The 26549-nt window shown below is 45.6% G+C and overlaps 1 protein-coding gene across 4 annotated transcripts in view; it reads left to right on the top strand.

Annotated features, from left to right (window-relative positions):
• The window catches only part of GNB1L (G protein subunit beta 1 like), an 87756-nt gene that overhangs the window by 42461 nt on the left and 18746 nt on the right, over positions 1–26549 (top strand). For all 4 annotated transcript variants that reach the window (XM_060249904.1, XM_060249906.1, XM_060249903.1 and 1 more), the window contains exons 2-5: positions 7655–7795; positions 13941–14066; positions 17711–17873; positions 25804–25902. In XM_060249904.1, the coding sequence (XP_060105887.1) occupies positions 7680–7795; positions 13941–14066; positions 17711–17873; positions 25804–25902 (504 nt within the window). In that variant the 5' untranslated portion in view covers positions 7655–7679. The remainder of the gene's footprint in view (positions 1–7654; positions 7796–13940; positions 14067–17710; positions 17874–25803; positions 25903–26549) is intronic.

Genomic DNA, 26549 nt, shown 5'->3' with positions numbered 1-26549 from the left:
CTCTGGAGTTTAAAACCTTATCTGTTGCTACACCAAGAAGATCCTGGAATACAAATTTGCTTTACCTACTTTGTATGTTCTAAATGTCTCAGGTCAATCCTGTAAGTATCCTTCTTTTATTTATTTATTTATCTATTTTATTTTTATTTATTTTTTATTTTTTATTTATTAAAAAAATAAAAAAAACCCTGTAAGTATCCTTTATCATTGTATCCATGGATTTCCGAAGCTGTAATTGCACCCTATCGTCACAGAAATTCTAGCTTCCAATTCATTCCTTTGAAATAGGCAAATGTCAAGAAATACCCTTAAAAAAAACCCTCACCAAGAATTTAAAAACATCAACTGATTCCCACAAGAAAATCTCTGACAGGATTCAGGAATCCTCCTGTTCCCACTCCTGTCACATGCATTTCCATCACACGTTGAAACAAAAACAAAAATTGCTGCTAAAATATCATACAATCCCCTTTCCCCCAGCCTCCCCCTACAGCCTGATAATCCCAACATTTGGAGCTAAGACCAAAAATATGATTTTGTGTTTACTTCCAGGGTAGTCAAGGCTCACGGGGGAAAAAAATGTCAGGTACACCAGAAATAAATCTCTCTAGGTACATCTGGCAAACCAATTGGGAGCTTAAACCAACAGGTGTGCCACCATAATTATTGCTGCAAAGTATTTGACACATCCAGGTGTGCTACTGATCACATATATGAAATCCCTGTTATTCTTTGGAAATTCCTCGCACACCAGGTGCCCTTCTTCCAATGGAAAGCAAGATTAAAGAATTAGACGCTGATCTTCAAAGCGCTGGTGCAGCCCAAACTTTCATTCCAATTGTTTGGATTCTTTAGCTCTCAAATCACTTTTTTTTAAATATAGAAAACTGGCTATAGGCATGTTGTAAAGCATTTGTATTAAATCTGCAGGTTCAGAGAACCCTCCTCAAAGGATACAGCATGTTGTTCAGATTGGATCTGTTCTGTTGGTCAGTTGGGGGTGACAAAAGGTTCCTTTTTCTTTTCAATTTTGTCTTTCCTTTCCTTCAAGGGCCTCGGCCTGGATATTGGCTCTTCTGTTTTCTCCCCTCTAGTTTGGTCTTCATCTTGATTAGGCCAAAAGGGAGGTCAGTGAACTCTTGTGGACAATCAGTTGATTCTTTCATTCGTTTAATTTTCACCACAGAGGACACATGGATCACTTGAACTTGCTGTTTTCTGGCAACAGGCATGAATATCTGTGAACAAATGAAGTTGCCTCATACGAACTCAGACTATTCGTCCTTCTAGCTGAGTCTTGTCTTCTCTGACTGGCAGGGTCTTTCTGGACTCTCACGCAAAGGAAAGCCTTTCCCAAGACCAGCTACCTGAAATACTTTATCTGGGATTGAATCTGGAACCTTCCCCTGTTTAGAGGCCCTTCCCCTGCTTCAGGTTTATTAGAAAGCAGGAGGAGCGGGTTGAATGTCTACTGGGCTCTCCATTATACTCTATGGAGACTGGTCCTCCTAGGGTATAATGGAAAATTGATCTGTGGATATCTGGGGCTCAAGGGGGGGGGCTGTTTTTTAAGATAGAGGCACCAGATTTTCAGCATAGCATCCTCAAAAGACCCCCGAAGTTTCAAAAAGACTGGACCAGGGGGTCCAATTCTATGAGCCCAGAAAGAGGGTGCCCCATCCGCCATTATTTTTGATGAAGAGAAGGCATTTAAAAGGAGCGCAATCCCTTTAAGTGTGATGGCCAGAACTCCCTTCAGAGTTCAGTCATGCTTGTCACAATCTTGCTCCTGGCTCCACCCCCAAAGTCCCCGGATTTTTCCTAAATTGGACCTGACAACCCTAGACCTTCTGTATACCAGGCCACAGCTCTGAAGCCTGTCTTCCAACCAAGAAAAGTAGGACTGTGTTTGTAATGTCCTTTATATTTCCTTGAAGCCTTTCCCTCACCTGACAGAACGCTACATTCATTTATTCAGCAATAGCCTATCTTCCATCTCCTTAATTTGTTAGCCTCCTTGGTGGCTCTTGTGACAGCAGAAAGGGTGGGGTATAAATGTTGTAAAATAAATTCAGAAGCTGAGAGAGCGATGGTTCTTTAGTTAATGAAACAGCAAAAATAAAGGAAATTGTTTTACAGTGGGTTAAGAACAGTTTAAAAATATCATCCATAGCAGTAGTGTGTGAAATGTCAGGCTGCGCGTTGCATGATGCCTTAGTGTTTGTGCCTGCGCAGTTAAGCATATTTGCACTGGGGTCCTGCACACAATCACTTGGAGATTTGCCTTCTTGGGGCTTTTGGGGTAGAAAAAGCCCAGCAGAATCTTATTTGCATATAAGGCCGCACTCCCTGATGGCACAATTGTTTCACACAGGGTTTTTTCAAAATAGAAAATGCTCAGCAGGATCTCATTTGTGTATTAGGCTACATCCCCTGATGCCAAGCCAGCCAGAACTGCATTCCTCTGTGTTCCTGCTCAAAGCCCCTATGCCTTCTGAAGATTCAGGGAAGGCAGCTAAATCCCAAAGGATGGTGTGAATAGTTACCTCACGGATGGCTCTTGCACTGCAGTTGATTCATTTGGTTGTATTACAGATGAACTAGAAGTGACACTGGACCTACAGCACTAGGACAGAAGTGACCCAGTGCCTCCTTGTAAACCTTTGTAAAGTCAATGGTGGGAACTGCTGGGGTGGGACAGGAGGGAGTTGTCCTAGAGAAGGACTTGTGCCCCTACCTTGCCAAGCCCGGAGTTGCAGGTGCTGAGGGCAATGTACTGTTGGCTTCCATAGTGAGACAATTCTCAGAAAGGGTGTCTAGATTAAGGTTTCCCTGCCAGTCTAGTTGTTCTGGTGACAGCCATTACAGCTGCCCATTCTGAGGAGACAAAACAAGACTCTATTCTAACCAGCCCTACTCTGCTTGATCCCTTGGCTCAGCCAATGTTAAGGTGAATTTCCGTCTTACTTCCATCTTCAGTTAGGAGAATCCCAACCCAGACCTCTGAACAGGGTGTATGGAGCCAGCTGGCTCAAGAGTTGTGATAACATACAACATGTTGCCAACTCTGGGTTGGGGAAATTCTGGAGATTTAGGGGTGGAGCCAAGGGAATGTGGGGTTGGGGGGGGGGAAGGGACCTCAGCAGGGTATAATGTCATAGAGTCCACCTTCTAAAGCAGCCATTTGCTCCAAGGAAACTGATGTTGTCTGGAGATCAGTTGTAGTTCTGAAAGATCTCCAGGTGCTGCCTGGAGGTTATGGGCAACAAGAGTGAGCCTCATGGATAGAAATGATTGGGAGATAAAGCAGTTGAACGTCTACAGACAGTTGAGAGCCAGTTTGGTGTAGTGGTTAAGTGTGCAAACTCTTATCTGGGAGAACCGGGTTTGATTCCCCACTCCTCCACTTGCACCTGCTAGCATGGCTTTGGGTCAGCCATAGCTCTGGCAGAGGTTGTCCTTGAAAGGGCAGCTGCTGTGAGAGCTCTCTCCAGCCCCACCTACCTCACAGGGTGTCTGTTGTGGGGGAGGAAGGTAAAGGAGATTGTGAGCTGCTCTGAGACTCTTCAGAGTGGAGGGCGGGATATAAATCCAATATCTTCTTCTTCTTCTTCTTCTTAAAGATATACATATTTACAATGATTAAAAAACTCAGGGGTGGAATTCTAGCAGGAGCTCCTTTGCATATTAGGCCACACACCCTGTTGTAGCCAATCCTCCAAGAGCTTACAAGGCTCTTTTTTGTAAGCTCTTGGAGGATTGGCTACATCAGGGGTGTGTGACCTAATATGCAAAGGAGCTCCTTCTAGAATTCCGCCCCTGTAAAAACTTAGAATAATTATTTCTAACACATCACAATATATACTGCATACAAAACAGAACCAAAACAACAAGAAAGGGACAGTTCACAACCAATTTAAAAAGGTAAGTCCTTCCTTTCTTCTCAGTGAACGTCTACAATCCCGCAGGCTGAACAGCAAGCTGAACAGAATGCAGGAGGCAGATGGACTTCAGACCGAAGGCAGATTCTCCAATGTGCAATGTTATTTCCAAGGCTCTAAATCATAGCTAAACGAGTGGTCCTGGAATATTCTGATCTCGTTTTTGCCAAAGCTTTATCTAAGCTTTCATTCGTGACAAGGCACTTCAAATGATCCAATACTTCAAACTCTTACTGCTCCCAAATGGTTCCAAGCAGTAAGAGAATCAGCCTTCAGTCTGAAGCCCATCTGCCTGCCGTGTTCTTCAGTCCATTCTGCTTGTCGTTCTGAGTTTTTCAATCATTGTAAAGTGTGTATATCTTTAAGAAACTGTCTGTAGGCATTTAACACGGAAGCACTGCTTTCTTTCCCACTGCTGCCTGGAGATTGGCAACCTCATACAATGCTAACAGCTGAGACTAACAGAATAATAACAAAGCATGATGCTGCTCCAAATGGGGAGAAAGTAAGAACAGTGATTCCCTCCCCCAGAACTTAAAAGGTAAAGGTAGTCCCCTGTGCAAGCACCAATCGTTTCCAACTCTGGGGTGACGTCGCATCACGACATTTTCACGGCAGACTTTTTACGGGGTGGTTTGCCATTGCTTTCTCCAGTCATCTACACTTTCCGCCCAGCAAGCTGGGTACTCGTTTTACCGACCTCGGAAGGTTGGAAGGCTGAGTCAACCTTGAGCCGGCTACCTGAACCCAGCTTCCGGTGGGATCGAACTCAGGTTGTGAGCAGAGATCTCAGACTGCAGTACTGCAGCTTTACCACTCTGCGCCACGGGGCTGCTCCCCCGGAACTTACCAGGACATTATTTTTAAAAACTTTTTGGTTCTGTTGTGTTTTTAAAATTCAGTCTGGTGAGCAGGGTCAACAACAATGGATAATTGTTTACACTGAGAGAATCTTTTCCAATACGTCTGCCTGTTTTGACTGTTTAGCACTCTATGTCGTTAACAGGTGTAAATAAAATCGTTGGGCTGGCACTTCTTTAAAGGGCAGAAAGATTCTCGGAGCCGGCTTTTCTTGTATTTTGTTTTGTGGAAATGTTTTATGTGATGCACCAGCTCATCATAAAACAGGGCCTTGTGGCAACTTAGGCATTAGGGCACAAGATTTCATGGACTGGGGCCCAGTTTCCCTGGTTCATGAAGTGCTGTCTTTGTTTGACAGAGATACAGAGATGAATATGGGGGCGGGGGGAGATTACAGACTGGGGCTGAAAGACTGTGTGAAGAAAGCAGTCTGTGACCTTTTCTTGTGAAGCTCTTTCCATTTCTGTTGGTGGCATTGACTGGGCATTTTATTTATTTATTCGATTTTTATCCTGCTCCTTTCCCCCGTGGTTGGGGCTTGGGACCATTAACAACATAAATACAAAACGTAAATAAAAATACAAATATTCTCTAAAACAATTAAACACCCAGGTGTGAAGATTAGAGAAGCTGATAGTAAGCCCAGTAAGATTGCCTCAGTGGAATGCCTGGAGGAACAGTTCCATCTTACAGGCCCTGCAGAACCTAAACAGGTCCTTCCCCCCCCCCCCCTTCAAATTAAAAGTTTTATTGACTTTCAGATACAGGAAAAAGAGAAAGGAAAGAATCTACAGGGAGGTATGGGAAAATTAGGGTTGGAGGGGAAAAACAAATGTCTCTCTTGCTTACATTTTCTTTCTTATTGCAAACACATCTAATTCTTTTAATTCTCAATCTGGATATCATTTACAATTTATAGCTTCCATTTTGTCTCTTATAACATTCTAACATTCTATCTCTTTATAACTCTTACTTTGGCTTACAAATACACATTTATTATAATTACATCATCTTATTCAGTATAATATGCAGTACTCACTCCTTATCTTATATTCTTACATACAAATATGTTGCCACTTGGTTGGCACAAATTCCAAACTCATACTACACCCAACCAATCATACAATGGCTGCCAGATCTTCTTATTGTCTTGTATATTTCCTTCTCGTAATTTAACAGAAAATAAATACATTTCTGCCATCTCTAAGAGCTTCTGAGCAGAACCTAAACAGGTCCTGTAGGCCATAGGTCTCTTAGACAGTGTTGCACCAGGTGGGGGCCACGATAGAAAAAGCCCCCGTTCCTTGAAGTTAAACAAGCTACCTGTGGGCCAACCACCAAGTCCCCGTGAAGAGGAATGCAAGCACTATGGGGTGTGTGTGTCATAACGGGAGAGGTGGTGCTTGCATAAATTATCGTATAATGTGGATCTGGTTAACACCAAGCTCCAGTATATCTTTTGAGGAAGGATGCGTGAGCTCTCTTCTTCCACTTGGGGATAGGAGTTTGTCTTCTCAACAAAAAGAAAATGAGAAGATTACCAGTTCAGAACTACAAAGGAGGATTTACTTTGATCAACCCAGATTAGTTTATTGCATTAGGAAGAGATGTGTGGCAACAAAATCTATATATTCATCTCTATTTAGAAACGGATTTAGCGTACAGTTGCAACTATTTTTTCCCCCGTGTTGAATTTTTAAGAGGTTTATTTTTAATGGTGTCCTTGTAAAGACATGCATTTTGAAGCATCATTTTCATGCCAGCTGAAATCCTCCTCATATTCACACACAGACGTAACTGTCAGCAAAACTCTGTTCGTAATTAGGGGGGGAAGCCTCTCTTAAATCTTGCCTTGTAATTCCAGATAGCCTCTAGGGCGACTCTGCTCCCTCCCTATCCTGGAATATTGCTTCAGAATTGTTTCTGTCCTTAAAGGACAACACCTTGTGGTATTTTGTGTGTGTGTGTGAGAGAGAGAGAGAGAGATCGTCTTTTGAGTCATGGCACAGAAACTAAATACTCGTGGGGCTGTGAACATCACCGTCATTTTGAAGGTCTTTGCAAGGATATTGATGCCATGGTGGAGATAAAAGGACCTTTAGTCACATCATGTTTTTCTGTAACAACATTGTAATATGGGTGATGCATAAGGACACCATTGAATCTCTCCTTTGAATCTTGAATCTTACCAGTCATGCAGGATTGACAGACAGCATCATAAATGCTGATGACCAAGTGAATTAAACCTTGGTGGACTTGTCATCTTTGCTCACTACATGAGGGCAATAGGGTAGCTTGTAAAACTACATGTTGTAATGTAGAAGAAGAAGAGGAGGAGGAGGAGGAGATTGGATTTATACCCTGCTCTTCACTACCCAAAGGAGTCTCAGAGCGGCTTACAATCTCTTTTCCCTTCCCCTCTCCACAACAGACACCCTGTGAGGTAGGTGGGGCTGAGAGAACTCTCGAAGAATTGCTCTTGAGCAGAACAGCTCTGAGAGAGTTACGACTGACCCAAGGTCACTCCAGCAGTTGCATGTGGAGGACTGGGAATCAAACCCGGTTCCGCCAGATAAGAATCCACGCACTTGACCACTTCACCAAACTGGTTCTCATGTGCCTATTACAGGTGGTAAATTTGGAGATTCTGCTGTAATAAAATTCAGATGGCACGTGATACCTTTTTTATTGGGACCAGATTGATTTGAAATGTTTAGTTTCTTTACTTACTTAAAAACGTACCTCCTCCCTATCTAAGTTTCAGAGAGGCATATTCTGGTCAACAGGTCATACAAGACATTGCTGTATAACCTAATAAGAGTTGCTCATCTTTTATTTCTTTTCTTCTGCAGGTGCTGTTTCTATATTTTTCCTGATATGGCTCTCCCTCCTCCGGATCCACAGTATGTTCTCCGAGGAGCTAATGACGCAGTCAACACTCTGTGTTTTCATTGTGCAGATCCAAATCCGGAACTTCCCCTTCTTTTCTCGGGGTGAGTGCAGGAAGAACAATATGGCTTGGTTCAGACATCAAACCAAATAATGGTTTGTTGTTTTGGAACAAATCTGGGGGAGCCCCTTTTCTCCTTCCTTCCCCCTTTCTCTTTCCCTCAAGCGCAACTTGGTTGTTACCAAGTGGGTGAGCCAGTGTGGTATATTGGTTAGGCTGTCAGACTGGATTCTGGAGGATCCAGGTTGGAATCTCCGCTCTTCCATGGAAGCTTGTGGGACGACCAGTCCCACACCCTCAGCCTAAACTACCTCATGGGGCTGTTGTGAGGATAAATTTATTTATTTATCAAATTTATATCCCGCCCTCCCCCAACAGATGGGAATGACATAAGTTGCTTTGGGTCCCCACTGAGGAGAAAGGTGAAGTGTAAATTATCTCGGCTTGGCTTCGCAAACGAAGATTTAAGAAGGGTGCAATAGTCCACGTTTGCTGCAGGCTCGCTGGTGGCTGACAAGACCAATGTGGGACAGGCAGGTCCGGCCACAGCGGCTGCAGGGAAAAGTCTGATTTAGGGTTGGTCCTGTAGCAGTGCGATTCTTCCTCAATCTCCTTTTGTCCTCAAGACCAGCTATGCGTGTATTCTCAAAGGAAGAGACAGCCTGGTGGATGGTGTGCCTCCATGCTTTGCGATCTGAGGCTAGGTCAGACCACTGGTGATGGTTGATGTGACAGGTGCTAAGGGATTTCTTCAAGGAGTCCTTGTACCTCTTCTTTGGTGCCCCTCTATTTCGATGGCCGGTGGAGAGTTCGCCATACAGGGCAATCTTGGGAAGGCGGTGGTTTTCCATCCTAGAAATATGCCCTGCCCAGCGCAGCTGCGTCTTCAACAGCAGTGCCTCGATGCTGGTAACCTCTGCCCGCTTGAGGACTTCAGTGTTGGTCACAAAGTCACTCCAGTGGATGTTGAGGATGGTGCGAAGGCAGCGCTGATGAAAGCGCTCAAGGAGTCGCAGGTGATGACGGTATAAAACCCACGATTCGGAGCCATAGATGAGGGTTGTCATCACAACCGCTTTGTAAACATTGATCTTTGTGCCTTTTTTCAGATGCTTGTTGCTCCACACTCTTTTGTGCAGTCGGCCAAATGCACGGTTTGCCTTTGCCAGCCTGTTGTCAATCTCCTTGTCGATCTTGGCATCTGAGGAGATGATGCACCCCAGGTAGCTGAACTGCTGGACTGTCTTCAGAACTGATTCACCCACAGTGATGCAGGGAGGGTGATAATCTTCCTGGGGTGCAGGCTGGTGGAGAACTTCTGTCTTCTTCAGACTAACTTCTAGGCCGAATAGCTTGGCAGCCTCTGCAAAGCAGGACGTCATATGCTGCAGAGCTGATACCGAGTGGGAGACGAGTGCAGCATCGTCAGCAAACAGTAGCTCTCGGATGAGTTTTTCCATTGTCTTGGAGTGTGCCTTTAGTCGCCTCAGGTTGAACAGGCTGCCATCGGTGCGATAGCGGATGTAGACACCATCGTCCTCATCTAGATCTACTGCGGCTCTTTGAAGCATCATGCTAAAGAAGATCGTAAAGAGAGTTGGCGCGAGAACGCAGCCTTGCTTTACACCTGTGCCTATTGGGAAGGGCTCCGAGAGGTCGTTGCAGTGTCTGACTTGGCCTCGCTGGTCTTCGTGTAGCTGGATGATCATGCTGAGGAACCTTGGGGGACATCCTAAACGTTCCAAGATTTGCCACAGGCCTTTCCTGCTAACGGTATCGAAAGCTTTGGTAAGGTTGACAAAAGTCACATACAGACCCTTGTTCTGTTCCCTGCATTTCTCTTGGAGCTGCCTGAGAACAAATACCATGTCGGTGGTGCTCCTGTTAGCTCTGAAGCCGCACTGGCTCTCTGGGAGGAGTTCTTCTGCAATGGTGGGCACCAGTCTGTTCAGGAGTATTCTGGCAAGGATTTTGCCTGCGATGGAGAGCAGGGTTATCCCCCGGTAGTTGGAGCAGTCTGACTTTTCCCCTTTGTTCTTGTATAGGGTGATGATGATTGCATCGCGAAAGTCCTGTGGTAATTTGCCTTGTTCCCAGCAGGTGACAAGTACTTTGTGAAGTGAGCTATGTAGTACTGTGCCCCCATGCTTCCAGATCTCTGGTGGAATTCCATCAACTCCTGCTGCCTTGCCACTTTTCAGTTGCTTGATGGCTTTAACAGTCTCTTCTAGGGTGGGGACCTCATCCAACTCTGTTTTCACCGGTTGAAGTGGGGTGAGGTGGATTGCTGAATCTTGAACTACGCGGTTGGCACTGAAGAGAACCTGAAAATACTCCGACCACCAGTTCAGTATGGATGCCTTGTCTGTGAGGAGCACTTGGCCGTCTGCACTATGCAAGGGACTCTGAGCCTGATATGATGGACCATATACTGCCTTCAGGGCTTCGTAGAACCCTCTTAAATCACCAGTGTCTGCACACAGCTGGGTTCTCTCTGCAAGCTTGGTCCACCACTCGTTCTGAATGTCTCGAAGCTTGCGCTGGAGGTTGCTACATGCAGCGCGAAAGGTTGCTTTTTTCCCAGGACAGGAGGGCTGAGCAAGATGTGCTTGGTAGGCAGATCTCTTTTTTGCCAGTAATTCTTGGATCTCTTGATTGTTCTCATCAAACCAGTCCTTGTTCTTCCTTGTGGAGAACCCGAGGACTTCTTCAGAGATCTGCAGGACGGTAGTTTTTAGGTGTTCCCAGAGTGCTTCTGGAGAAGGGTCTGTGGGGCAACTGAGGTCCTCAATTCTTGACTGGAGTTTTGCCTGGAAGGCAGCTTTAACTTCGGCTGACTGGAGGCTGCCAACCTGAAACTTCCTCCGAGGGATACCTCCTCTCCTGGGTGTGGGTTTAAAGTGAAGACGGAGATTGCAGCGTACAAGACGATGATCCGTATGACATTCTGCGCTGGGCATTACTCGGGTGTGTAAGGCATCTCGAAGGTCTCTCTGGCGCACCAGAATGTAGTCGATAAGGTGCCAATGCTTGGACCGTGGGTGCATCCAGGTTGTCTTCAGACTGTTCTTCTGCTGGAAGATAGTGTTGGTGATGGTGAGCTGGTGCTCCATGCAGAATTCTAGCAGGAGGCGCCCGTTGTCATTGCAGTTGCCAATGCCGTGTTTGCCAAGTACTCCTTTCCAGGCTTCCGAGTCTTTACCTACTCTGGCATTGAAGTCGCCAAGGATGATCACCTTGTCCTCTGTAGGGGTCTTCCGTACGAGGTTGCGTAGATCAGCATAGAACTTGTTCTTTTCTGCAGGATCTGCTTGAAGGGTTGGGGCATACACACTGAAGAGTGTTGCATGCTGCTTGTTTTGAAGTGGGAGGCGCATGGACATGATGCGATCTGAGTGACCTGTTGGAAGGTTTTCGAGTTTGGAGGCAATGGAGTTCCTGACCATGAAGCCAACGCCAGAAAGGCGGCTCTCAGCCTTTGACTTACCCGACCAGTAGAGGGTATAGCCAGCACCGTGTTCTTGAAGACTACCTTCCTCAGGGAAACGGACCTCACTGAGAGCTGCTATGTCGATATTCAACCTGAGAAGTTCGTGGGCAACTAGAGCAGAGCGTCGTTCAGGGCGACCACTGCCTACTGTGTCAAGCATGGTTCTGATGTTCCAACACGCAAGCTTTAGTCTTTGCACACTTTGTGAGGCAGGTGCATGCCTTTTCTTTGTTGTTATTTTTCGACCGCAAGTAAGGATGCCCGTTGACCGCGGCTAGCCAACTGGGGTGGGGGAGACGAGCTTTGTTTAGGCCACCTTTTCTAGGCCCCTCTCCGTGTGGAGCAAGCAGTGCTGTCCCTAGATAAGGCTGCTTGGTCGTTCAGGGTGCTGCCGAAAGATGCTTTCGTCTCCAGGTTAGCATCAGGCGACCAATATCCTGAACCGCCTACATGCAGGATCGGGACTGCGGCTTCCAGTGGCACCTTCCACCTGCCGTTTCGCCCCTTGCCTATCGCTGCAGGACTTGATGCGTTGTGGGTTGTGTGCGTGGATATGCCCTTCAGGCCTGCGCAGAGGAATTTTTTAGGTGAAGCGCAGTGTGCGCGGTACTGGCTCCATCCTTTCACCTGGGGGTCATCTGCCATGGCCCAGTAAGCCGGGACGCCGGCAGTGAGTCCTCCAGGTGGTAGGTGTTAAATTAATGAGCTCTATCTGCCCGGGTTTGATGTTAGAGTTTTCCTTCTCTTAGGCTGACGAAGTTGGTGGGCCCAGCCTGCCCATCCGGTTATACCGCCGGACAATTCGGTCGCACCATGACGTAGCAAACTCTGTGAAAACGGGGGGGACCAGCGAGAAGGTGTTGCTACGGATGCAGTAATGCAGGAGAGGCCATTGCAGTGACCATCTGCCAGGCATAGCCAGACAGTGACCACGCGGCGTTCACTACACCGGGAGAGGAGAGGCTATGTATTGCGCATGCACTTTCCCTGGGGGGGTAGGATTCCCAGAGGGAGCCCACCCCCCACCACCCCCACTTCCACATTTGTGGCAAACCACTGGTGGTTTTGTGGTTATACCCAAACTATAAACTACGTGTCAAGAACACTTCTTGCCATGAGAACATCCGTTTTGCTGTAACTATGATGAATCCATTTACTTGCTGTAACTATGATGAAGGAGCCCGTGGGGCAGAGTGGTAAAGCTGCAGTACTGCAGTCGGAGCCTTCTGCTCACGACCTGAGTTCGATGCCAGCGGAAGCTGGTTCAGGTAGCTGGCTCCAGGTTGACTCAGCCTTCCATCCTTCCAAGGTCAGTAAACTGAGTACCCAGCTTGCTGGGGGGAAAGTGTAGATGACTGGGGAAGGCAATGGCAAACCGCCCCGTTAAAAGTCTTTCGTGAAAACGTTGTGAAAGCAACATCACCCCAGAGTCGAAAGCGACTGGTGCTTGCACAGGGGACTATCTTTACCTTTTTAACTATGATGAATTGCTTTGTTCAGTGAGTTTGTTGGTTGCTGGTCTCTACTTAGCTATTTCTGTAACTCTATCTGCCAAATCATAGAATCATACAGTTGGAAGGGACCTCCAGGGTCATCTAGTCCAACTCCTTGCACAATGCAGGAAATTCACAAATACCTTTCCCTAAATTCACAGGATCAGAATTTGTTCTCTATCTGCCATATCAGGATTTGTATGTATGTATTCTATTACTGATCTATGCATAAGGAAATAGGTTTTTTTTTTGTTTAATCTGAAGTGTGCCTGTGTATCAAATACATATACAGGTTCCTGTTGTAGGATGTGGGGCATGTGGGGGGGGTGTGGACTGACAGGAACCAGAGGCAGGAAACCAAAGTGAAGTGAGGCAAGGCCAAGTTTCCAGGAAGTCAGTAGGAAGGACAAAGCGAGAGACTATAAGAGCTCAGACTCGGTCTGGGCCAGGTTAGTCAGCATGAGCAGTTGTCCAGTCTGGAGAAAGTGAAAGCCAACGCTTGGTAGAGTCCCTAGGGTCATTTAATAAAGGCCAATCAGATGATGCCATAAAGCTAAACAGAAATTGCATCCCAGGTGGCGCTGTTCAGCCACACTGGTGCTAGATCTTCACTAACTTTTACTCAGCACCTGGTCCTGTGGTACAGCCCAGGGCTGGTTGAAGGACTGGTTCATATCCCCACCTTGATGCCTTACAAGATGGTGAGATGTGATGTAAAATGTAGCAGGCTCAGAAACTTCACTTTTTTCTGAAAGTAAACACACACATGAACGCACATGAAACTGCTGTATATGGAATCAGACCATCGGTCCATCAAGGTCAGTATTGTCTACTTAGACTGGAAGCAGCAGTTCTGAGTCTCAGGCTAAGGTCTTTCACATCACCTACTGCCTGGTCCCTTTTAGCTGGAGATGCCAGGGATTTAACCTGGGACCTCCTGCATGCAAAGCAGAGGCTCTTCCATTGAGCCATTGCCCCTCTATAACAATCAGCCCACTACTGATCAATAACCCACTTGCACATTCAGTGATGGACAGTGGCAGGGCTTGATACCCTCACAGTGCCATCCTAAACTGATTTACACCCTTCTAAGCCTGTTGCAATCAGAAGCTAAGTGTATAGCTCTGTTTAGGATTGCATCGTTTCAAGAACAACAAGATGCAATCCTGAAAAAATGACCTTTTATTTGTTTTGTTTTCTGTTAGGTCTTCAGATGGGCTGATCCACATCTGGAACATAAAGACACACAGGATGGATAGAATACTGAATGGCCATGATGGAAAATCAGTGCTTTGGGTGAAAACTTTAGGCAACCGAAATACGCTTCTTAGGTTGGTAAATAACATGCTTGTAAAAATTCTCGCTGCAGAGGTTCTGGAAGTCCATGTAGATGCAGATTTGAAATGAGACAGGTATTGGCCTAAGCAGAAAAACAGCTTGTTTTTTAAAAAATAAAAATAACTTTATTAAAGTTGAGATTAGAATTACACAGACAACGGTCAATACACTTTAAATTAGCTTATGTAGAGTTACAGAGGTATAAAGTATCACACCAACAACAGCGTTCTGCTTGTGGAAGCAGGGTGTGTATGGAGATCTGTTATAGTACAGGCACAACAGGTCATTGCGCAGAAAAGAAAGGTTAAAATATCTCTCTCTCTCTCGGCTTGGCTTCGCGAACGAAGATTTAAGAAGGGTGCAATAGTCCACGTTTGCTGCAGGCTCGCTGGTGGCTGACAAGACCAATGTGGGACAGGCAGGTCCGGCCACAGCGGCTGCAGGGAAAAGTCTGATTTAGGGTTGGTCCTGTAGCAGTGCGATTCTTCCTCAATCTCCTTTTGTCCTCAAGACCAGCTATGCGTGTGTTCTCAAAGGAAGAGACAGCCTGGTGGATGGTGTGCCTCCATGCTTTGCGATCTGAGGCTAGGTCAGACCACTGGTGATGGTTGATGTGACAGGTGCTAAGGGATTTCTTCAAGGAGTCCTTGTACCTCTTCTTTGGTGCCCCTCTATATGACATTGAGTATTTGACCTGTTTGAATTCCTACGTGGCATCTTATCATGAGCCTTGTGACATTCCATTTTCTGTTGGGCTCACATATCTCTGGCAGGTGTTACTAGGAATCAGTCATGCCAAACTCATTTGTTATGATCTGACATTAATGAGATCTTGTTGGGCCAGGCCATGTGTGTCATAAAATGTAATGCCAAGTAGCAGAGATACAAACTTTATAAAAGACACAGACAAATACAAAGTTTTTTTAAAACTTAAAACATGCTTAAAATATTAGCACTCCTGCAATATTTTGTTCATTTAATAATCTCTGATAACTGACACCTCTTGTCTGAATTATTGCATCAAAATCTGAAGACAATGTCTGTGCTATAGCAGTCTTGAGTATGCTGTTCCAGTGTTGTTCAGGTGTGTATCTGCAAATTGGAAACCTGCGTGATTGAGCAAGCCTGGCAAAGCAAGTTGTGATGCAGAAGGAAGCAAGAGAGAGGGAGAAGGAAGCAGACTTGCTTGTGGACCTGATAGGAGCCCTCCAGGAGCCTGAACTAGCCCCCTGAGCTGCACGTTTGACACCCCTGGATTAGGTAGTTATCAGCAGGTGCCATGACCTAGATTGCCCAGGCTAGCCCAATCTCAGAAGCTAAGCAGGGTGAGCCCTGGTTTGTATTTAGATGGGAGACCATCAAGTAACAGTGGGGCACTTCACAGATCACGCCATGGCAAACCATCTCTGAACATCTCTTGCCTTGAAAACCCTACAGGGTTGCCATACGTTGGGAGTGACTTGACAGGGGGGGAAAAGTTATGGGTATTACGGCTAAGCAACAAAAGCATAACATTAAGGCAATCAGCCAGACTGCTAAAAATGGGCTCATTTGGATCTGAAATTTGGTGGTGGTGTTTGAATCGAAATTTCTGGTTGATTTCTGACATACAAAGTGCTCCACTGTCAAGAGACAAGCCAGGAGCTATGCTCTGTCTGGAACTAGATTTCTTGCGCCGTCATTTGATTGAAAGGTGGGGAATGAATTGTTAAAACAAACAAACAGTCCATCATTTGAGGATAATATTCTGTGCACCTGATGGCTGTGGACTTTAGTCCCTAAAAGCTTCCGCTGCAATCAATCTGTGATCCCATTTAAGATGCCACAAGATTTGTTGTTGCTTCGTCTGGTTGGATGTTCTGCCTTCCATTGGAGTGGATTGCCAGCGTGTCAGTCTAATCTAGAGATGTTTTGACATGTTTATCAAGAAAAGACATCTTCTGCAGCAGACCATATTAGCATTTATATTTGTTGCCGTCTACATAACCACAATTAGCACCCCAGAAGACTCGTATTAAATCTGAATTGTCAACATAATTATATGTTTTTCATCTCACGTATGCTACCCCATGAAAACGTCTGTCTGGAAATACCTGTAATCTTACAGGGCTATGGTTCTCTCTCTGTGCAGGGTCCCTTAATTTTCCATCCCTCGAATCATTTCAGAATCTTTTTTACCATCTTTCCTTTGGGGAAACGCAAAACATAATAGAGAGAAAGTGAAACGGAAAGCTTTACTGGATCACATACTTAACCAGGAGGATAGACCCATCATTCCAGGGAGTGGCTGTCACTACCTAGTGCCAGTTAGCTCCATAAGTACACTTGTTGTTGCCTGTATATGTGGCTTTCCTGCAACCATTTTCCATTTGGGAATCAGAGGTGAAATAAACTCTTCTGCATTTTTAAACTTTCTGCAGCAACCTACACATGCCCTGGATAGCCCAAGCTAGCCCGAGCTCACCAGATCTCTTAAACTAAGCAGGGTCAGCCCTGGTCGGTATTTGGAGGGTACCACCAAGGATACACAGAGTTGCTATACAGAGTCAGACAATGGTAAATCAGCTCTGAACGTCTCTGGCCTTGGAAACCCTGCGGGGGTCACTATAATTTGGTTGTGATGTGATGGTACTTTCCACTTCTACTGAACTTTATGCGTCAATGACTCATTGCTACTTTATGCATTATATTTCTTTGGGAGACTTTGCTATCCTAGGAGGGCAAAACAAAAAAACAACTGGGTGTACCTACTCTCTCTTCCTCCCTTCCGTAAGAATGTAAGAGAAGCCATGTTGGATCAGGCCAGTGGCCCATCCAATTCAGCACTGTGTCACACAGTGGCCAAAATACCCAGATGCCATCAGGAGGTCCAGGACCTACCTACCTACCTATCTACTTTCCTTCCTTCCCAACATGGGTTGAAGTTTAGGACTTTCACTGGCTCAAACTGCCGGCTTCACCTTCTGTCATAAAAATATTCAATGACCATAAAAACAGCAGGAGGTTTCAAGCCCTTTCCCAAGCCACTGGGTCTCAAGAGCTTTGTGGAACTGATTTCTAGCAATGGAATCAATTGATAAATCTGTTTCTGTTGTTGTGGCCTTCGAACCTTCTTCTGCAGATCAGGTGGGCCTGGATGCTGGCTCTTCAGAGAGGACATTTCTTCCATCTTCGCAACAACCTTAACCATCTGCTTTAACCAAATGAGGATTTCCTTTTAAATAATTTCAAGCTCCGTTTTTTTCTCTGTTAGGCAAATAAGAAAATGCAATCCAGTTTCCCGTATCTTAATGGAAGGAAGCTGGATAAACAGATGACTGGATAAAATGGGGGAATCGTTTAAGAAGGGATTGTGGCTCACCTGCTTTGCATGCACAAAGTCCTAGATTCAACCCTTGGCATCTTAGGATCTCGGGTAGTGGATGTTAGGGAACAACCTTCCTAAGACTGTTGGATTAGACAATAGTGATCTAAGTGGACCAGTCATCTGCCTTACTGGTAACTCCATCAGATATGTTTGTATTGTGGCATGTGGTATTCAGTATGGTGACATGGAGAGATCTGCTATTAAATAGAAGGTACAGAAGTTTAAGAGATGAGGGTTTATTTATCTAATGCATAATGTTCATTCTCAAAGCCAGGGTCGTGATCAAAATGTCTGCTTGTGGGACTTGACAGAAGGAAGGAAGGATGTTACAGATGCTGTTTTCACAGACCACGTTGGGTTCTGCAAGTGCTCCCTCTTGAAGGTGGCAGAGAGACGTTGGTTAATGGCTATGCCAGGCACAGGCATAGAAGAGGTAGGCGATCTTTTTTCCTTTCCTTTTCTGTTTCTTTTTTTGCTGTGTCTCTGGAGCAAGGGATAACATTTGGCATGTTCTCATTTTGTGCATTAGGTGGTCCAAAATGTGGAAATATCATCATCTATGTGAAATAACTTCTCAAGAAGAGGCACAAGGAATGCTTTGTGTCTGCTAATTAGGTCTGCCAAGAATATGATGAAGCTTAGATGCCGCTAATGGAATTTTCCTCACGTGGCTCTCTAGCTGACATTTGAATATTTGCAGCTGATAACCCTCTTGCATATCCTGCTGCTGAAATCTAAAGAGGTGAAGACAGAGGCTAAAGCCTTTAGGGCTTTTCAGCTAAGGGAAAAAAGATAACTAACGGTGGGAAGGGCACGAGAGGGTTTTGATAAACTTATGCATGAGGTAAAGAAAGGGGATAGAGCAGTGGTCATTTTGTAGAAAAAGAGGTGCCGGAGCTCATTGGCACAACTCATTTGCGTATGCCACACACCCCTGACATCACCGGAAGGTGTACTAAATTATATCTGCTCAGCATCTACCTTAAAATGCTTCTTGAATTCTAATTGCCATAAGAAAACCTTACTGCCGCCATACTTTTAAAATGGCTTGCTCCTATGTGGCCACAGCAGCATGATGACGGTTTCCATCTGTCTGCTTTGTATGTTTTGGTTATTTTCCCTTTTTTTTGTGTGGGGAAAAATATTAGCAAGTTTGACAAATCTTAAGAGTTCAGCAAAATTCTCACCAGGGGAGGGGGTTGAACCATGGAGCCCAGAAGCAAGTATTGGGGGTGGAGGGAGAGAGAAAGAAAGCAAAATATAATTTAGAGGATCCCAAACTCTACCTCTTCTACAGCGCCCAGGGGCATCCAACAAAACTGATGGGCAGTAGGTTCATACTATTCTTCATTAACTTGGGGAACTCACCACCACAGGGTATAGTAATGGCCATGGTTATTAGCCATGATGAGTAAGTGAAGCTTCCACGTTCAGAGCCGGAATATCTGTGAATACCATTTACTGGGAGTCAATAACAAGAACTGTTTGCTTGAGGGTTGCTTTATAGGCCTTCCAAAGATGACTACTGTATGAAGCAAGATACTGGCCTGGATGCAGCATTGGTCTGACCTGGCAGGGCTCTTCTTGTGTATCTGTGTCACAATGCGTAGAGAGCCGTAGATCTTTACCAGCCAGCATGGGGCTAAGCTAAAGTTGCCTGCCTCTAGGCGGCTCCTGGAGATCTCCCACTGTTACAATTGGTCTCCAGATGGCCAAGATCAATTTCCCTGGAGAAAATGGCTGCTCTCAAGGGTGGGCCCTAGACAAGCCTCATTTTCGGCAGGAGCTCACAGGAGCAGAGCTCTGGAACCTCTGAATTTTCTTTTTTTCCCCCTCCCAAAAAACCCCTTGCTTCTGGACTCCATTGTTCAAACCCCCGTGAGCATTTTGCTGAACTCTAAGATTTGACAAACTTTCTGATATATTTCCCCACAAAAAAAAGGAAAAATGACCAAAACATATCAAGCAGACAGATGGAAATCTTCCTCATGCCACTGTGGCCACATAGGAGCAAAGAAATTTAAAAACTATGAGGGGAGTAAGGTTTTCTTATGACAATTATAATTCAAGAAGCATTTGAAGGTAGATGCTGAGCTGATATAATTCCGTACACCTTTCGGTGATGTGTGGCATATGCAAATGAGTTGTGCTAATGAGCTCTGGTACCTCTTTTTCTACAAAATGGCCCCAGGCCCTAGGGCATTATACCGTGCTGAGATCCCACTCCAGGCCCCACCCCCCCAAATCTCCAGGTATTTCCCAACCCAAAGCTGGCAACCCTAGTCTAAGCATGGGCCTCGCTCATTTGCAGTGCTCACCGGCAGCAGTGTTGGAATCCTCTCATTTAAAAGGGTTTGGTTTTTTTAAAATCCAGATTTTATGTTGTACTCTTCTGTCTGCAATCCTTGACATGCCGGCTAACTAGACAAAAATGTCCGTGGCTCCCTGTGCAAACCTCCAGATTAGCAGTGTCAGAAATTCCATTAAAATCCGAGTAGGCTCCTTTAAAAAAAAAAAAGTGTTGCATCTTCAAACCGGTAACACGGTGGGATGAAGCAGGTTTGAGGCATTTGATTAGCATGAAGATTTAATATGTGTTTGTGCTTGGCTGGGACCCAAAATGGGTAATTCTGCCTCAAAAGCAAGTTCAGTCTATGAATAATAAGATCTGAACAGGCATTTATTTGTTCTCGATTGCATTTGAATCACCAATTATGAGTTACATGCGCTTCTCCTGCCAATTTGCCAGAAACGTCTCAGAAGCATTATAAATGTATGCGGGGAGAAGGGTGTGTTTTCTCCTCATGGCCACCTTTAGCCACCCAGGAACACTCTTCACCTCAGGCAAAGACGAACACTTTCCCCCCGTTCAGCAAAAAACCCCAAAAATATATAAGTGCAGAACTTTTGAGTTTTAAGTTACGGCTGTCAAAATCCACAAGACGGGATTTACATCTGAGGCTGACACGGATTCCTTGGCTGAGACTGTCAACTTATCCCAAAATGGACTTTGCCGTCTTTGCTTGCTGTGGCAAACAACGGTAACCACTTTGCAGACTTTTGCCTGGTTTTCTTTCGCCGTCTCTGTTTTTAAAGAGATTTTGACCAACATTTCTGCTGTAAGAGCGCTCAGAGAGGCCAGCAATCTACAGAATTAAAACCAGCATCATCTTAACAGTAGCATCTTTTTTACATTAGCAGCTCAGCTTTGGTGGAAAGGAATTGAAATTAAAATGCAGAAGTGTTGGGGTTTTCTAGATGGATTCACTTTATTAGTATCTTAACATAAGAAGCCATGTTGGATCAGGCCAATGGCCCATCCAGTCCAACACTCTGTTTCACACAGTGGCCAAAAAACCCAAGTGCCATCAGGAGGTCCACCAGTAGGGCTAGAAACCCTCCCACTGTGCCATCCACAAGCACCAAGAATACAGAGCATCACTGCCCCAGACAGAGGTCCAACCATACGCTGTGGCTGATAGCCACTGATGGACCTCTGCTCCATATGCTTATCCAATCCCCTCTTGAAGCTGTCTATGCTTGTAGCCCCCACCACTTCCTGTGGCAGTGAATTCCACGTGTTAATCACCCTTTGGGTGAAGAAGTACTTATTATTTTAGAGGTTCACACTCCTGCTTTTCTGCCCAGTGATATCCAGGTTCCTTTATGGAAAAAACCCCCAAAAATCTGTCCAGCGATCCCTCCGTCTTCTGCCCGGTGTCACAGAGCAGAGACTCTGCCATTCCAGGTCAACTGGCTATTAACAGCAGAATTCTTGGGGAACCAAGTTTCCCATGGCTGCATGTTCTCTGGCCAGTGGCTGAGGTAGTGGTCTTCTTGGCAGAGGAGGGGGCATGCCTTTCAGTCATCCCTCCAATCAGGGGCTCTTAAGGCAAGTGAGAAACAGAGGTGGTTGCCCATTGCCAGCATGGTGTAGTGGTTAAGAGCAGCGGCTTTTAATCTGGAGAACCTGGTTTGATTCCAATTTACATGCAGCCAGCTGGGTGACCTTGGATCAGTCACAGTTCTCTCAGAACTCTCTCATCCCCACTTACCTCACGAGGTGCCTGGGTGGGGAGAGGAAGGAAAGGTGATTGTAAGCCGCTTTGAGACTCCTTGAGGTAGAGAAAAGTTGGGTATAAAAACCAACTCTACTTCTTCCTCTGCAGAGCCTTCCTTTGTGGTCTCCCATCCAACTACTGACCCTCCTTAGCTTCTGAGATCTGATGAGATTGGGCTCTACCATGCCGCCTTCCCTACCCTATCAGGCCTTGGTTGCTGGCAAAGGCCAAATTAATGCCTCACAGCTGCAATCCCAAAGAGACTATTTGTCTTCTGCCATATTTGTATTAAGGGACTCTCTTTACATATGCAAAGTCTAGCTCTTTGCCTTATTTTAATGGGATTTGAGTCTCTTATTTTTTGAAAATCAGAATCTCTGGGAAAAGAGTGTCTAATAAGAGACAATTCCATCACATGGGATATTTTGATGCAGAAACTGAGCAAGGCATCCTCTGAGCTTCTCACCAACCCTGTAACTCTGTCTCTACTCCTAACCTGATTTCCTGGGACAGGTTTCCTGAGCCCTCCTCCCATTGACAGCCTCGAATAACTCTGCTGAAGAGCATACAGCCTTCATTAAAAAATAATATTAGTTTGGCCCCCCTTTTCATACTCTGTTCATAGTCTGTCCTGAGCTTTGGAGTCACCTAGACCAAAGTAGAAAGACTGGTTTTACAAGATCTGCATTTTTTTAAAAAAAAAGCTAAAATCCTTCTGGCCCCCTGATCGTGTTAAACTTCCAAAGCAAGGCTCCTCCCCCTTCTGGTCCCCTGTGGAATGAAGGAAAGAGCCAGAGCTTCCTTTGCCCACTTCCTTTGATCTCATGGGAGAAATACAAAGAAAATATCTTTGAGACCAACAAGTGCTAATGTTTTAAGCATGTTTTGAGGGGTTTTTTTTAAAAAAATCTTTAATTGTGATAGTCTGTGTCCTTTATAAAGTTTCTATCTCTGCTGCCTAATCTTAAATGGGAACACACACAGCCTGGTCCGGGCCAACATGGCCCGGCCCTCCAAGGTCTCATTTATGTCAGCTTTGGCCCTCATAACAAATGAGTTTGACACCCCTGTTCTAACTGTTCTGTCTGCTTCTGAACTTCCATCTGCACAAAGCCGCCATGTTTATTGGGGAACAGCATAAGAACTTTGTATCACGTGAGTGATCGGAGTTTTGTGGCTCCCAGGCACAGGCCAGGCTCTTTTCTGTTTGAGATCATAACACATATCTCCCCCCCACCACCACACATACACACACAGTTATATGCATCTGCAAACTGCCACATGGAGCTAGAGCTACCGTTGGCTATGTTGTGAAACTTATATGCCACCAGGTAAATAATGAAATAGACATGTTGCCACATAAGTAGTGTTAAGAGCCAAAAGTGGCTTCAAGGAGTAGTTTGCAGGTGTGGAAACTGGGGTGGAGTGGGGCTGAAGCTACTCCCCCCTGTGTGCTTTGGTCACAAAAACAAAAGAGCCGGTCTGTGCCTGAAATAGCAGAAAAATTCCATCGCAAATGTGACACAAAGCCCTTGTGTTGTTCCCCAACAAGCACAAGAGCGTTGCACTTTCTAGATGGAGCCTGCAATAGTGCAGTAATCAGAAGGCCCAATATGGCAGTCAGTCCTGCTGCACCCTTTCCATTGAGAAGAATGGGAGCTCTTGGGCAGGTTCCATTCATTGCAGAGTTTTCTGCTGAACTGTGCCCTTGCTGTTTAAAAATGTTTACTTCCCTACCCACCCCGTTCTTGCATCAGCAGTAAACTGTAGACATGAGAGTCTCTTTCCACCTTGGGTGCTTGTAATACAAATCCACCAACTGCTCAAATGAGAGACTGTGTGCTTAAACCAGCTTAGCCTCACCGATTTCCCTGGGGTGAAGCAGGTTTCAGGGTGAAAGCGCTGGGTTCTTAAATGGCTTAGTGAATGGAAGACGATACCATTATGAAGCTCACCCTCCAGTCATTTCTGTGTCTGTAGCCTTCACAAACCAGATGAGCTAATGTAAAAAAAAAAATGATGTTCTAGAAATGCTCATCACAAGAAACAGGACTGAGATCAAGGGGTGGAAACAAGACCAATAAGAAGAAAAGATGGTTTGGAGAATGCATTTAAAGTTAAAGTTGTTTTCTTTCCTCCCCTCCCTCCCTCCCTCCCTCCCTCCCTCCCTCCCTTCCTTCCTTCCTTCCCTCCTTCCTTCCTTCCTTCCTTCCTTCCTTCCTTCCTTCCTTCCTTCCTTCCTTCCTTCCTTCCTTCCTTCCTTCCTTCCTACCTACCTACCTACCTACCTGTGGCTCTCAAACATTTGATGTTCATGTCTCTCAAGCATCTGACGTTTATTCTATTTGGCTCTTAAATTAAGCAAGTTTGGCCACCCCTGATCTAGATGCTTCAGCGATACCCCCACCAGCAAGGCCCTGAAAGCAGCAGCCTTCCCCCATCATCATCCCCCCCTCCCCCGAAAATGGTATGCTCCCACTAAATCCAATGAACCACCAATTGGCCTATCCTCCATGAATGCGCATCTTCAGCTTAGGTTGGCCCACTAGAGCCTGCTGGAGGCTCTTTCCTTTCAGGAGGTACATCAGAACAATGCCCTTCTCCCTAGTATCCCCCTTTCTTTGGAATGGCCTGCCGCAGGAAGTCTGTAGGCTGCCCTTTCTGACTAGGGTCAAAGAGCCATGCAAGGCCATTTTATTCCAGTGAGCCTTCAGAGGTTAGCCTTTGGAATGATCAAGCTCTACTGGCACTGAAGTGCCCTGGGAGGCAGGACTAGCCCTGCCACTAGGCAAGCTAGGTGATTGCCTAGGGCTCTGGCCTTTGGGGGTGCTAAATTGGGTGCCCACCATATGACTTGGTGATGTTATCAGTGCGGGGTGTGTGTGTGTGCCAGAAGCTGCCTAGGGTTCCAGACAGTTGAGGGGGGGGTGTTTAAATACTTGCTTGTTAAATGCTTTTATTGATATTGGACTTGTATTGTAGTATTCCTCAGAGAAGCCATTAACCAGAGACAGTCTGGTGTAGTGGTTAAGTGTGCGGACTCTTATCTGGGAGAACCGGGTTTGATTCCCCACTCCTCCACTTGCACCTGCTGGCATGGCCTTGGGTCAGCCGTAGCTCTGGCAGAGGTTGTCCTTGAAAGGGCAGCTGCTGTGAGAGTCCTCTCAGCCCCACCCACCTCACAGGGTGTCTGTTGTGGGGGAGGAAGGTAAAGGAGATTGTGAGCCACTCTGAGATTCGAAGTGGAGGGCGGGATATAAATCCGATAGCTTCTTCTTCATCATCATCTGTCACTCTCTGGTCCAGTTGTTTTATTGTAGTAGATTGTGTTTGTGGTTGAGGGGATGAGCCATTTCATGTATTGGGAAACTGTGATACAATTCTTTCAAAAGAACGAACAGATGTGTCCATTGGGGCTTTGTGAAGAACTGTCACAGACTGTGTCCCTTGAATTTCACAGTCTTTGAGGCCCAGCAGTTACAATGTCTTTGTCTGTGTAGAGATCCAGATGGGCAGTTATGTTGGTCTGAAGCAGCAGAGCAAAGTTTGAGTCCAGTGGCACCTTTTAAGACCAACAAAGTTTTATTCATGGTATGAGCTTTTGTTTGCAAGCTCACTTCAGATACAGTGAAACAGAATTCCCTCAACCAGGGGTGGAATTCTAGCAGGAGCCCCTTTTCATATTAGGTCACGCACCCCTGATGTAGCCAATCCTCCAAAGCTTCCAAGGCTCTTTTTTTGTAAGCACTTGGAGGACTGGTTACATCAGGGCGGTGTGGCCTAATATTAAAAGGAGCTCCTGCTAGAATTCCACCCCTTCCCTCAACCATTACATATAGAAAGAGAGAGAGTGGGGGTAGCGTTTAGTTGTGAGCAACGGTCAATTAGAGTCAAGACAGAGATAAACAAAAATGGAAATTATCAGTCTATACATATAGGTAGAGGGTGAGCAGTAAATTATCGTACAGCACAATGAGTATGTTTAACAGACTCAGGGGTCCTGTGTATGTGTATACAGTACACACACACACAATTAAGAAATCTGGCATCTGGGGTCTCTGCTTCATGCATCCAGTGAGATGGACCCTAGTCCCTGCAAGTTAATGCAAATCTGTTAATCTTTAATGTGCCGCGGGACTCCTTTACTTAGCACTTAAACCTTCCTGAAATTATCTGTGTCAATCTCTCTCCTCCCTGCCCTGTCCCCTTATGAACAACGAAAATGCCTGCACCAAATAACCTTAGAAGACTCATGCATCTCTCTGGCACCTGGTCAACCAAACTTGTTTATTTTAATGTCAGGTTCGGGTTTTGGAGCTGCCATCCAAGACATCAGTCTGTACCTTGAAGCCAGAGGCCGATGCCAAACTGGGCGTGCCCCTGTGTCTGAAACTGTGGCAGGTAAGCCAACGGGAGCTTGCTAATTCAGAAATGCTTCCCCTCTGATTCATTTTTTTTTTTTTTACAAAAATACGGAGTGCATGAATCATTCTTCGCTCTGGGTTTTGTTGATTGATTGCTCACAACAAAGGCAATCAAGTAATTATCTCATTACGGGTGGGAGGGAAACGAGAACATCCTTGGCCTCGCTGTCAGAGCTTTCCAGATAATACGAGATGTTTTGCAAACGTTCCCTGCAGAAGCGTAGCGTGGCTATGTTTGTGTGCACCCTCATCTGTCGAGAAGAAAGTGAGTCAGACGCGCTGAAGATTAATGCTGGATCATCTTTGCACGCTGTCCAACTGATGACAATCTGACTGATTTAACGTTTTGAGGACTAGGCATCCATCTCAGCACTGCTGAAGTCATAAGAAGCCGAACCGCTGCTCCATCCATCTAGCTCATTGTTGTCTACTTTGAATGGCAACAGCTCTCCAAGATCACAAGTATCTGGGAGACCTAGGTTCAAATCCCTACTTGTGCCATGGAAGCTCTCTAGGTGATGTTGGGTCAGCCTAACCTAACTCACAGGGTTGTTATGAAGATAAAATGGAGACAAAGAGAATGACATAAGCCATTTCAGGTTCCTGTTGAGGAGAAAGATGGGG

This window comes from Heteronotia binoei, chromosome 11 (genome assembly GCF_032191835.1).
Source record: "Heteronotia binoei isolate CCM8104 ecotype False Entrance Well chromosome 11, APGP_CSIRO_Hbin_v1, whole genome shotgun sequence".
NCBI classification, from domain to species: domain Eukaryota; kingdom Metazoa; phylum Chordata; class Lepidosauria; order Squamata; family Gekkonidae; genus Heteronotia; species Heteronotia binoei.
The sequence above is the reverse complement of the archived record's forward strand: the minus strand, read 5'-3'. Positions and strand labels throughout refer to the sequence as shown.